This window comes from Arctopsyche grandis, chromosome 3 (genome assembly GCF_051622035.1).
Source record: "Arctopsyche grandis isolate Sample6627 chromosome 3, ASM5162203v2, whole genome shotgun sequence".
Taxonomy (NCBI): domain Eukaryota; kingdom Metazoa; phylum Arthropoda; class Insecta; order Trichoptera; family Hydropsychidae; genus Arctopsyche; species Arctopsyche grandis.
In genome coordinates, this window is record NC_135357.1 from 33,460,985 (window position 1) to 33,474,320 (window position 13,336).

Here is a 13,336-nt window from a genome sequence, read left to right on the forward strand (position 1 = left end):
CATCGCACTAATTGCGCTCGTTTCCTCATTTCGAAACGGCCACATTCACATAAAACACAAGGGGAAATGTGATTTGATAATAATACCGTGGACGTATATATTTTACGATAAATAAACATATTATCTGATCAAATTCAGTGCAACGCAATCGATACACGCGCACGTTGTGTACGATAAAACATTTAAATGAGCGAAAATTGAGCGCTTTATCGGTCATGGTTGATTTTCGCACTTTTAAGATCTGCGCGAAAACAATCGAGTCGCGTTCAAATTTGACATTTGACGTTTATTTGAAAATGGCCGAGCGTTTGACAGGTTGCACGGTCTGAAACGTCAAATCGGCACGGGGTCGATAGAGGGGGTGGAAACTTCACAGTAAGGGTTGCGAGGGGTATGTCATATCAAATGAAAATAGTATCGATTTTCAAAATATTGTCAGTGGATTCTGTATGCTTCCATATTTGAAATTGTACTGAAGGGTGGTTTTGACGGATGGTCGAGGGTGATTTTTTTTTGTTGTTGTTTTGGTTAGGGTGACGGGTTCAGTTGTTGAAATGGGGGGTTTATTTGATGGTTTCGGGGGTTGGAAGGGGGATTCACTTGTGGCAATGATACGAACACGGAGACACCAGCTCGCGAACGACGATAAACCCGCTCTTAACTCGCCGGCAAGCCGAGCGCGACTGATTAGTTTGAGCGGCGACCGCATGAGACCTTGGCGCTGCAGGCTTTCGCGGCTAAAAATGGCCGAAACGCTATAAGTTGTTGCCATGATTTATCTGCTTGAATTTTGAATGAATGTAAGTACGAGGTTTATTCGACGATAAATCTATCGTGTGTGTTCACGTTTAAATGAATTATATTATCAATCAAAGGCAGAGAGCTATATGCGTTCGACAGTGTCTTTGAATTTTACAATAAATATATTTAAATGCTTTGATATTTCTGAGAATTGCTTTAGGTTAATAATAAAATGAAATCCTAGCATCATCATGCCGTCTTCGATTCTGATTGATTCAAAGAATAATTTTAGTAGCATATTTAGTTTAATAATAATATTATTCATTTTGATTATGCACACACAAGTACCGAAAAGTATGTAAATATATCGTTTCTTTAAGTCGATTTGTTACTCTATTAATCTGTCTATTTTTTTTCTTTATCTATGTACATATGTACTAACAATAAATTAAGTTTTATGACCATACGAAAATTCGAACTGGAGATTTTGTCTGATTCGAACTCAGAATCGATCACTGATCACGTTTTCATGATCTAGAAATAAAAATTTGTGTGTGTGTGTCTGTGTATTTTAGGGATTTTTTGAATACCGTTAGTCCTATCGAACTGAAATTTAGTATCGGTTGCTAAAATATTTATCGAAACGACGTAAATTTTTTAGTTAACCGGAAATGGTACCTCCCCTTATAGGTTTCTTTTTATGTAAGTTTTTGGATTAAATTATCTCCTTAACCACTCAATGGACAAGCCGGTTTTTTTTTTACATTTAATTAAAATTGTAAATTTTATACACTAATATTTTTTAAATATTTTTACCTCAACCAGAAGTAGTATTTTACTCTAGAGAATCGAGGTTTTTTTATGTTTTTCTAAGAAACCTTTCAATGTATTGAATTGAAATTTCATATCTAGAAGTTTTATTTTATCATCTAATGAATTAATTTAAATATTTACTATGCATCTGAAATTTTTCTACATAAATTCTTTACTACGTAGAAAAAGTTATTATGGGACGAACCTGTTCGTTTATAAACTTCAGCTCCGTCTTTGATGAATTGGGATTTGTTTTATATTATTTTCTTCATTTTTCACAATCGAATGCATCGCTTAAAATGGCTTTGTAGTTACAAAAAAATTAATTAAATCATGTTTACTATATTTTTTCGCAAGAACACTATGGAGCTTCACATTTTATATTTATAACATAAGCAATGTTGCGATAATAATTTTCCTAACGTTTTTAAACAACACAACGTCAACGATATATATATATAGTATGGTAAACGGATTATTTCGCACATTGTGATCGCGCACACGACAATCGTTGCAGTAAAAATCGTAAATATGGAATATCTGGCATTCGAATTCTCTGGTGCCAGATGTTCCGTAATCGAGATTTTAGAGACGTGTGCGGAATAATCACCGAACCATATAATATAACCTAGAAATATTAGCTCATTATAAATACTTTATGTATCAGAACAACAGAAGTTATTTAATAATTTTAGACAGTTTCGGAATCCTGATTGTAATGTTTATTTTTAACATTTTTTTAATTTGGTGGTTTGAAAGTTACGTCACAAATACATGTTATTCATTACATATAAGGTAGCACATTTAGAGTGCAATTACATTTCCGTATCAATAGATTATTCGTAGCACTTAATGCTTTCTTTTAATTAATTAGTCTCTTTTCATGTTGTCCGAATTAACATATTATTTTTAATTCTAATCATAATGAAAGCTTTTTTTTATTCTAGATATTACGCATTTTCCGTCAAAATTTTAATGCACTCTAAATCAACAAAATTACCACGTTTCACACAATAAAACATGATATGGTTCAACATTCCAAATATTATTCACAACCGTGGGAAAATTTTTTTTCAAACGCCTTTGTATGCATATTTAAATGACACGTTTTATTTATTGCACTTAATGATTTGAATTTACATACATATTTGTCTATACAAACAATGCATTCGATGATTTTGGCTAACATTATCTGTCGTAAAACGAAAAGACCGCTGTCGATAGTATGAAATTAGTGTTTCGTAATAAAACACGTGTTTTTTGCCTTCATTAAATATTCATTTTGTTAATCTAGAAAAAATTTAAGCAGTTTTTATGCGCTTTTAAGTAATGTACGGTTATTCAAATCGGCGTCTTTCAAGTGCTAATGTGTTTATTGGTTGTATCTTGTATATTGCGTCGTTAGAGAAATTTTTTCGTATTATCAATTTATATCCGCATTAGGTTTGTGGATTTTCCTTTTTTTTTTTTAATACCACTTTTATATATGCTGAAGAGGTACTCTTTGGTGTTTTTGTTTTAATTCAAAACACATAATGATTAATGAATATTTAAATTGCAGGTATATTATTTGATGAATAGAAAACAGATGCAGTTATATCTACATATGTATTTATTTACAATCAATTATATTTGCGGCTAGAAGGTTTTAAAACCGCAAACATAATAACCACAACATATAAATATGCAATTAAATTACAGTACATTTACATAAGATTTTAATATTTATACACTGTATGTATGTATGTATGTATTTATAATTGTACATATCTGTAAACGATTACCACGAAAAAAAATTAATTACAGTCGGTCTTGGTTTTATTGAACCCCGAAAGATGAGTGTAACTTTTAATATTAGATACGGTAATTGGATTATTAGTCACATTGCGGTGGTCATAAAGACAATTTTTGCCATGAAAATCGCGAATACTTGCATTTGGCACTCAAGTTCTCGTTAGTATGATAATGTTGCGTAGGGGTGGGTGGAGGATCCAAGTAAAAGGCCAAAGTCGTTTCACAGCATTTATTGGTGATTAAGGAGATACACGCACTGGCAGTGCTCCGTCCTGACGGTCTTGATATCGCCTAAGTACTGCCTTATAACGGATAGGTCTCTGAGGGCATCTTCGACGTCCGGTAACTTCCCTATTCTTTAGGCATCTACCCGGATATGTATTCCCACGACACTCAGTCCCACGGTATCGGTCACTTCTGAGAAAGGACCAATAGCGGCCAATTCGGTGATCATCGTTTAGCTTACATGCACTTACTCTAGAGATAATCCTTGAAACCAATTATAACGGTAACACAGTTTCTGGGATGCTACTCGGCCTAATCCGATTGCACCTACTCGGCGGTGTACGTAACAATAGTTATCGTTAGTATGATGGACTTTTCTTCTGCCAGATGTTCCGTTATAGAGATTTTAGTGACTTTGCGACCAGTAATCATCGAACCATTAGATACATATATTAATATTAATATTAGATAGCCAGCAGTATGGCTCATTGGTTGCGTTTATGTTTAGCACCGATACGTTACCGGGTTCGATTCCGTGCTGATCTTTAATGCTGCTGGTCAGACTTAGATATTTGTGAATCCAAGTCGATCGTTTCCTATCAGAGTTTGCCAAATTATCTGATTTCATTGTTGAAACGGTTCCTCCATCAAATTGGCTAAACCATTCTATCCACTATGTCACTAATATCTGAATTTGAGTGGCTTACAATATGTAAAAAATATATGTACAAGTCTAAATCCATAGTTTGGATTAATTTATTGTTAAATTCGTGTTCTTCGGCATCTCGAAATTCAGCGATTTATGTTATAAAAACTGCTGCAATGTTTGTAATTGGCGAGGAAAACGCATTAGGGTTTACCTTTTAGGCTCTCCTGGTATATATGTATGTATGTATGTATCTGTGTAGAAAAATAAATAAAATATACCTACACACTTATAAGAATATGTTGAGCATTTGAAGTTTTAGAAAAATAATATATCAAAATTAAGAACACTCAGCAAATACCTCATTTTATTTTTATTTTAAAACATTGTATTCTTTAATTTAATTTTAATGTCACCTCTCCTTCATATATTTAAATAAATAAAAGTGTATATGTAGCAAACTGAATATTGTAACATGGTTAGTAATTGTCCTTGTGATAACTTGAATATGTATTTGAATATACATATTATTCATACATTTAGTATTACTGTGCCAAAAGTGAGTATTGAAGTGAATAGTCACATGTTTTTTCTATTGATTATAATTTTGTATTGCTTTGAAATATTTTTAATTAATTATCTAGCAAAATTTAAGATAAAAAAAACTTTTATTTTTACACATTTTTTTTGCCGCAATATTATGAGCTAATTTCGCTAATTTTTCATTTTACCACTTTATAAAGATTAGTTTTTTTATTTTAATATTTTGTGTTTTATCGAATAGTACTAATTCGAGTGGAAAATGATATTAAATTGAGTTAAAAAATGTTGTTCGAGATGAAGAATGGAGAGCGCATCACTCCATCTCACTCACTCACGCCCACTTTCGAGCGATGGGCGCCTAGAACATTTCATATTGTAATTTAAAATCATTTAGAATTAGTACGTTCAGATAAAATTTAAAATATTGAGATTAAAAACCAACCATTATAAACATGGGAAAGTAAAAATTGGTAAACGGACTACTAGTCATATGTGAACCAGTCACAGGACAACCGGTCGTTCTAGATCGGTCACACGTGATCACCCGTCACACTAAAACTGGTCACGAGAAAACTGGTCACGACCTAAAACTGGTCACGAGAAAACTATTCACACCCTAAAACTGGTCACTAGAAAACTGGTCACACCCTAAAATCGTTCAACCGGTTGTCCTGTGAACGGTTCACATTTGACTAGTTATCACCGAACCGTAAAAATTAGCTCATAATATTTCGGAAAAAAAAATATTTTTGACTTTAAAAATTCACTAGTGTAATTTTAATGATGTTTTTAGATATCTATGTATTATAACAAGTGGTGCTAAATTTAAGACGAAAATCAAACAACCATACAAATTTTTCCATATTTCAATACACTAATTGTTTTTTAATTATAACAAGCCATAAATATTTATATACCTTCTTATATATTATTTTTATTGTATACGTATATAATACATCACGTTTATGATGTTTTTATTTACTTTATCATTCAATTTTGTTATTCGGTATTAGCTGCAGTAAAAGACGCTTACGACCAAAATTATCTGTCAATCGTCAACGTGCGGTAAATGCCAGTGTTCCTAGTCTTTTGACTTTTTCTTTCGTTTATTGAGAATTTGAAGATAAATCTATAGGTTATCTTTGTGTATAGTTATATTCTAATAAATTTGAAGTCCAGACTATCATAATGGGTACATCACCAGGAGAAAAACCCTCGGAGACTATGACGATTACTGATGACACTAAACCGAGCGAGGAATTTCAATGGAGTGTCGAAAATGAAGTCCATTTATTCCACGCAATGATTGGCAATAAGCCAGCCGGTAAGTGCTTTCAATTATGCTATTTGTATAATTTTTGAGGTTAGAATCATCATTGGCATATTTCATACATTTTTAGGTGTCAACAAACACTTTCACATGGCTTCTGTTTGCGAAAAATTTTCCCAAGCTATCAATAAAGAAGTAACTTCCGAATGTATATGGAAGTTTTTAGAAGAGTTGTATAATTTCGAAGTGTTGGATGATATCGAAGGTGTTCCATTCCCGAACGACGAAAAAGATTTCATATTACCCGAATTTGAATACGGAACATTAATGAGGCAAAAAATGAAGGATATCATTCACAAAGTGGAAGATGCTGAGGGTAAATATTGATCAAAAGTAATTTATTACTTTTGTAACCGTTCAAAATAGTATTTACATTGAAGTAAATTAAAGGTATTGAATGATTTCAATATCTATTTCAGATCGATCTGCCAGTCCTAGAACGCAAACTATATCAAGATCAGTATCGAGAGGTGCCGCCTCCAAAGAAAACACTACAAAATGTATAAATTACTCATCCAGTGACAAATTTTAAACAATACAGCCATTTAAATTAAAATTTGATTATTTTTCCAGCGACGACAAAAAAGGAACACACTGAAAAGACATCAAAAAGCCAAAGCAACAAAGATGCTAATACGACTCAACACTCTGTTGATTCTAGTAGCACTCCTAGCAAAGCATTGGAGAAAGATTCCAGTAATAAATATATCAGGCATCGACTATATTCCTTCTAAAATATGAATTATTTAATATTGTGTGTTTTTAGCTAAATCAGATTCGAGGCGTGATTCAAAAGATTCAACTTCAAGTAACAAAGATGCATCTAAAACGCCCAGCAGTGCATCAAAGTCGACGAAAGAAAATAAAGTGCAAAAATCTAGTCGATCTAGTATTGCTGGTACATCAACTTACATATTTAAACACAGTCTAAACGTGTTCTGTATTTATTATATTCCATACGTTTTCAGAAAAACTTGATGAGTCAATGAAATCGCTGGACGATTCCAATGCGGCAAAGCGAGGCAATAAGCGATCGACTCGAGGTTCTTTGAAGTCCGAAGAACCGACACCTCCGAGTCGACGCAGAAGAATTTGAGTAAAACTTCAGTGGTCTGATGACTCGTCTTCCGATTAGTACCGTCAATTGTAGAGTCCACGATGCTTTGTTCTCCGCGAGACTCTACAGTGTACATAACGGAATATCCAAACTGGCAATAGTTTAAAGATTATATGTGAAAAGTGTGAGAGCTGAACTTACAATTAGAAATAAATGCACAAGTACAAATTTTGAAATAAAACTCTTTTGTGATGAAAATGTGACTTTTATTCGATTCATACATGTAAATGTTTCAAGCTTTTATTTTATACGGAGTGAAGTTGTTCAAACGCAAACTGTTTTCGAAACTGCATTTTTCACCGTTGTCCTGAAATTGTAAATAAGTTACATATAAGTATAATACATTTTTATATATATTTTATGTAAAAAGTCTAGAATATTGGAATACTTGGACAATGTCGAGTATATTTGTTAGTAACTAATAAATTAAATTTTTATTTGAAAAATATAAAATTGAAATTCTTTTGTTTTTATAATAAAATATGCTAAGTAAAATTTTCTTCTAGAATCTTATAAAAATTTGATACATATATCTAAAAATATATGTGTAATGTTAAAAAAAATATGTTGAATATATGTATGTATGTAAATATGTAGATGGAATTCAATAAAAAAAGATTAAAATGTTATTGAAAATATTCCAAAATTTTGTATACCCGATATATGTTCATATGTAGAACGATTTTAAATATACATTAGTGTTTTGCCCGATGAAATATCATTGCATGGGTTATGGCATATTAAGCTATTAATTAAAATAAATGTGTCTTTTTGTGTATTTTTTTTTTCAACTAATTTTTAAATTTAATTATTTTTATACTAGTGGTTTTACCTGGCTTCGCTCGGTATTTGTAATTTAAACCCCTTAAACATGACTAATCTTATCTAATAGTAAACTTTTTATTAAATGTATTTGAATAATTTTATTTTATAAATTTATTTCAATACTCATTCGTTTTTTTTATTAAATTGACTACCACGAACAAACAAACATATATAGTAAGTCTCTTTCGAAATTATATGTATACCAGAATCTGGCGCCCCCCCCCCCCAGCGCCTTCGCCCCCGGCGCGAAGGTACACCCTGGAGCCTTCGACCTCGGCGCCTGCGCCCCCGGGGACTTCGAATCCTTTGAATCGAAAAATATCGAATCATTTGTTCGATGACGTGGCGGATTTACGAACCAACAATACATACATATACAAAGTCTCTTTCGAAATTATATGTATACCAGAATCCGGCGGCCCCCCCCAGCGGCTTCGCCCCGGGGACTTCGAATCCTTTGAATCGAAAAAAAATCGAATCATTTGTTCGATGATGTCGCGGATTTACGAACCAACAATACATACATATACATATACAAAGTTTCTTTCGAAATTATATATTAGATTTGTTTAATATGAAAAAAAAATTGTAAAATCTATCCACCTACCTAAATACATATAAACAATATAAAACACGAATAGAAAAATTTATTAATTCTCAATAGATGGCGGTAAGTGCTCATAGAATAATTTGCCTAGAGCGAACATTGGTAGCAAACAGTATATATAGAAGTTTTTTCTTTTGTTATATATTGTAGGTTTTGTTGGCAGTGTTTTTGCTGTGACGTACATACATATACATGTCGAATCGAAAGGACTATTATAGTACGGCGTGCGTTATCTTACCCGGACACACAGACAGACTGAATAGCGATATTTTATATACAGGTATGATATTATATATGATGTCACACATACTTGTACACTCTGAAGTTTACAATATCCGTATTCAAATTCGAATACAAGAAAATGGGCATACTGTTAACCATAATCCAAACATTGTCTTCATTGTCGATCTTCAAATCTATAATATTACACAAAAGCATTAATAATAATACATATAAACATGTGTATTCATATGATGCCCATTTATGTTTGCCTTACCCGACGGGTATATAAATTTAGCATTGTCTTGAGCGACAATATCAAAGTTTGACTTCTTGAAGGGTTTATTCGTATTCCAGCATGCCAAAGCATTTCGTCCAACTTGAGCAGCGAACATGACTCCGCTCGTTTGATGAACTCCGTGAATAGTCGTCTGGGTATTTGGACCGCGTTCTCCGAGTGCCTAAAATGGATACAGACATATATCAATATTTGCAATGAACCAAAGTGAAACTCTGCATTAGTTAAGATTGTAGTACCACAAAATCTTTTTCATGATAGCTCCTAGTAGCGAGTGTTTCATTTCTTAAGACTCTAGTGTTGACGGCTCTTTCTTTGAAACTGGCCATGGCGTGGAAGTAAGCAGTGCGATAACCATCAGCCTGGATTGGTCCCAATGCGATGCTGAAGATACCGTCGCCCCATTGGAAGTTTAATCCTTCAAGAGAGCAATCATTTAAGAACCGTAGTGTCGATATGTGTATTAAACATGTGTATTATCAAACCTACCGGCAATGTTAAAGTCTCCTTCTTCCGGATCCAGGTAGAAATAGTTGTGGCTCATTCTCCAAGACCTGTCTTCTTTCAAGCTGTATACAACGAGGCCGTAGTTTGCTAGGTCAGTCAGATAGGCATATGCGTTGTCGCAGTCTTTTTTTGTTACATCGACTGTGATGCTAGCGAATCCTGATTAAAGAGAATGTAAGTATATCTAGTTCTAATGTGAATATTTAGATTGAAGTAAGAAGTATAAAGTCTACCTGATGGGTCGTTGTAAATGTAATCTTCGTCGGATTTGAGGTCGTATCTTTTGATCAATTCGTTAGTCTTAAGGTTGTAAATGACGATGGATGGTGGTTGGACTACTCTGTATGCACCTGAAATGATCAATGTTGTTCAGGATTCTTAATGTCATAGGAAAAGGGAGATCCAAACCATAGATATAGAATACATAGATATGCCTTTACATACAAATTTCGTTGGAGATCTTGTCGCCATTAACTGAGGGGTGCGGGGAGTTTAACTAGCGGGGAAGTGGTGAAAAAAAAGTTCACACGCAGCGGTCGTCAGTGGTCAGCAACCAGTTTATGTACATATGTACATTGCACTGAAGTTTTATTTTATTTATAACTTTATTTTATTGGACACTCCGCGTGACAGTAAACCAAACTAATAAAGCCATATTAAGAAAAAAATATTTAGCTATACACACCATATTAAACTACAAATGTATGTTACTATAATAAAACCATCATTAACGATTACAATATTTAAACATTAGTAACTTCCAAAAGGATCAATTTTAAAGCTGACACTTTAATATTTAGTTCATTGTTTGTAGTTTTAAACTTAATGACGATTTCTGAATTTCCTTCAGTGCCAACAAGATATACGTGTGCATTTAGAGACATCTGTGGCAGAGGTTGTCGACCGCTGTTCCATCACTGTATATAACACTACATACATCGCGCCGATATTTCATTATATGTATGTTAAAATACTACTATAATTCTTACTTATGATATGTGATGCCATCTGCCTTTTTACGTTTTCTTGAGTAATTGTAACACAATTTCACTGAATACGTTGGCATTTTCGAAAAACGTCAATCGACCTTCCGACTTAGAAGCTAACTAGCTACTGAGAGAGAGTGTGCATGCACTTTACTTTCCTATGAGTGTGCATGCACCAAAAGGGTGGTCGGCTTAGAGCGTCAGGGCGTATCTATGTATTCTATATCTATGACCCAAACTCAATTAACCAATTAATTACTAAAAGCAATTGGTTTTTCTATTGAAAATATTGATCCATTCCATCTGTTTCACTCACCAGGTGTTTCATCAATGCCGGTATCGACCATCCAAAGTCTGTCACAAGCGTCAATTCTAGTACGGTAAACGTTCACCAAAGGTTTCTCACTATCTAAACTGTTTGCCTTCAAATTGGGATATGGCCGAAGGCCCGGCGACTTATCTTTATCCCCGGCCAAGCTTAAATAGTTGAGGGTTGACGGTATACCTGAAATGTTGCCATGAAAGAATGAATTGTAAAAGAATTTTGTTTATATAAGTAATTAATTTCTTACCACCACGACGTCTAGGAACGGTGATGAAGAGTTTGTCTTGCCAATGATCCACACCCATTGGGATGTTGTTGTATTGGTTGAAGAATTGCCTGTTTTGGTCGGCAGACGGTTGAGCTGAAGTTTCTGCTATGATAGAAAATTTTTAATCATGAATTTTCATTCAGTTATCAAGAATAAGCAGCTTTATTTTATAATCATAAAAAACCTGGAGTTGCTGCTGGTGGTGCTGCGGCTAGTTTTGGCGGTTCATCGTCTTCTGGGAAGGACCAGGCATCGTCGCTTTCAGTATCCTGAACGGGTCCGCCATATCTACTGGTCAAAACTGGAAATAAAAATTTTGCTAAGTGAAATGCAAATACAAAACTATAAATTTCATCAAAATTTAAGTGATTTTAACAATTACCAGGTACTCCGTCTATGTTGTAAGTGATCTGTTTCCAAGCATAGACTTCTTCCAATTTTGCAACGCCAACTTCTTTGGCTGCAGGTACTGCATTAGTAACAGATAGGATACCAGCCAATGCGGCCAGCAAGAATGCAAACGTGTGTTTCATATTGATTTCTTAGAATCTGGAAGATAAATTAAAATGTTTCGTACTAGAAGTTGATTTACAAGAACGTGTTTGTAAAATAAATTGAAAGTAAGGTAAGATCATTAATATTTCCGTAGTAATTTGCCTTGAATTAAGTTTGTTTATATGTATACATGAACTAATGTGCTTGATGACTCCCCCCTTTCAAGAGCCATTCGATTATTTAACCTGCTTTCTGGGAGCCTTGATGTTTTTACTGCATCATACAGTTCTGTCAGGTAGACTTCTAGCTACATATTTACACATGTTGTTTTAATTTTGTAATATTATTATTTAGCATAATGTGTATGTATGTTGGTTTTATCTTTATTTATATATGTATGCTATTTTTTAATTTTATATACATATATGAGTAATTTATCTTTATTTATGTGTAGGTGTGTATGTATGTATGTATGTATGTATGAATGTGTATTTGTGTATACGTGTAAGTATTTGGGTATATATGGATGGTGTACATATATGTTTATATAATTGTCTTTGGCCAGGAAAGCGCATTGGGCTTACCTGTGAGGCCTTCCTGGTATAAATGAAATAAGAATAAATAAATAAAAATAAATAAATGTACATATTAGGGTCTTGTTAAGTGGATACGGAAGATCTTATATGGAAAAAATGTATAAAAATAGTTTAAAAATCAACTCATAAGAACAGAAAACAAGTTTTGTTTTTCACGTATATTATAGATCTATTTTTTTGGTATTGACCAATCATATTAAATTTAAACGATATATTTGGAGATGTTGCTACATAATTATAATTTTTTTTATTGCAGCTTCGCTTTGCGATAAACAATTTTCGTAACCGGTTGCTCAAGTTGAACTTGAACTGACCCCAGTTTGTTGGTATCGTTTTTTGCATCAATAATTAAGAATAAGTCTAGTAAGATCTATTATTTTACACGTAAAACAATAAATAAAAATTGCATTAAGTGCAAAATATTTTAATATGAAATTTTGAAATTCATAGTGATGTTATGTCTACTTAAAATTTTGATTAATAAAATAAATTTAAAAATTCATCACTTTATGAAAGCTCTTCAGAAGCAACTTTAGTAAAGCGTAATTGATAATTTCAATTGACTTAAAAAAGTATTTTAATTGCTTTTGATTTTGATTCCTTAACATCTTAGCTCTAAACTTTTGATTTATAAATAACTTTTCAGTAAAATGTATTCTGTAAGACAAAGAATTTATGCATAAAATATTTAAAACGTTTAATTCTGAATATTCTCACCGCTATTCTAAAAGTTGTCTTCTAGAGTCGAATCGAATATTACAACTAGCCGTAGATGTATCGAGATTTTGCTTTTATTTGAACCTGTCGGAAGCATTGATAGCAAACATATGGTTGATGTGTTTAAATAAAAAGCTATCACTAAAAGTTCTAAATAAATAGCTTAGATTTAACTACACACATATGTGTTTAGTTAGGCATAATTTGCTTTGTTTATTATTATTATAAAATTATACTATTTTGATAAGTATTACCTGAGAAATAAATTCCAATTGAAGCATACA

The 13,336-nt window shown here is 32.9% G+C and overlaps 3 protein-coding genes across 4 annotated transcripts in view; 1 reads left to right on the forward strand and 2 right to left on the reverse strand.

Moving 5' to 3' along the window:
• Positions 1-685, reverse strand: part of shot (dystonin-like protein short stop) — a 288,361-nt gene extending 287,676 nt beyond the window's left edge. Inside the window, exon 1 of the mRNA XM_077427723.1 lies at positions 601-685. The gene's annotated coding sequence lies outside the window, so the exon portion shown is untranslated. The remainder of the gene's footprint in view (positions 1-600) is intronic.
• A 5,092-nt stretch (positions 686-5,777) lies between these two features.
• On the forward strand, positions 5,778-8,159 carry LOC143908934 (uncharacterized). Its single transcript, XM_077426796.1, has 6 exons — positions 5,778-6,086; positions 6,163-6,408; positions 6,512-6,592; positions 6,666-6,788; positions 6,859-6,990; positions 7,061-8,159. The coding sequence occupies exons 1-6, from the start codon at positions 5,951-5,953 to the stop codon at positions 7,186-7,188; spliced, it is 846 nt and encodes a 281-aa protein (XP_077282922.1). The 5' UTR covers positions 5,778-5,950; the 3' UTR covers positions 7,189-8,159.
• Positions 7,382-13,111, reverse strand: LOC143908933 (L-dopachrome tautomerase yellow-f2-like). 2 transcript variants are annotated; one of them, XM_077426793.1, is made up of 11 exons: positions 13,053-13,111; positions 11,627-11,793; positions 11,429-11,545; positions 11,224-11,349; positions 10,968-11,156; positions 9,899-10,015; positions 9,648-9,824; positions 9,398-9,576; positions 9,138-9,321; positions 8,952-9,057; positions 7,382-7,516 (listed from the first exon to the last, which is right to left on the reverse strand). In XM_077426793.1, the coding sequence occupies exons 2-11, from the start codon at positions 11,775-11,777 to the stop codon at positions 7,474-7,476; spliced, it is 1,389 nt and encodes a 462-aa protein (XP_077282919.1). In that variant the 5' UTR covers positions 11,778-11,793; positions 13,053-13,111; the 3' UTR covers positions 7,382-7,473. The 2 variants fall into 2 exon arrangements, with proteins under 2 accessions (XP_077282919.1, XP_077282920.1); XM_077426794.1 differs by having other exon boundaries at positions 7,398-7,516; positions 11,224-11,346; positions 13,053-13,109.
• Positions 13,112-13,336: the final 225 nt, after the last annotated feature.

Excerpts from the sequence above, each read along its gene's own strand:
- LOC143908934 (XM_077426796.1), top strand. The coding sequence starts at position 5,951 with ATGGGTACATCACCAGGAGAAAAACCCTCGGAGACTATGACGATTACT. Across the intron at positions 6,409-6,511 it reads CAAAGTGGAAGATGCTGAGG|ATCGATCTGCCAGTCCTAGA; the intron begins GTAAATATTGAT and ends TATCTATTTCAG. Across the intron at positions 6,789-6,858 it reads AGCATTGGAGAAAGATTCCA|CTAAATCAGATTCGAGGCGT; the intron begins GTAATAAATATA and ends GTGTGTTTTTAG.
- LOC143908933 (XM_077426793.1), bottom strand. The coding sequence starts at position 11,777 with ATGAAACACACGTTTGCATTCTTGCTGGCCGCATTGGCTGGTATCCTA. Across the intron at positions 11,157-11,223 it reads CGTTCCTAGACGTCGTGGTG|GTATACCGTCAACCCTCAAC; the intron begins GTAAGAAATTAA and ends GCAACATTTCAG. Across the intron at positions 9,825-9,898 it reads CATTTACAACGACCCATCAG|GATTCGCTAGCATCACAGTC; the intron begins GTAGACTTTATA and ends CTCTTTAATCAG.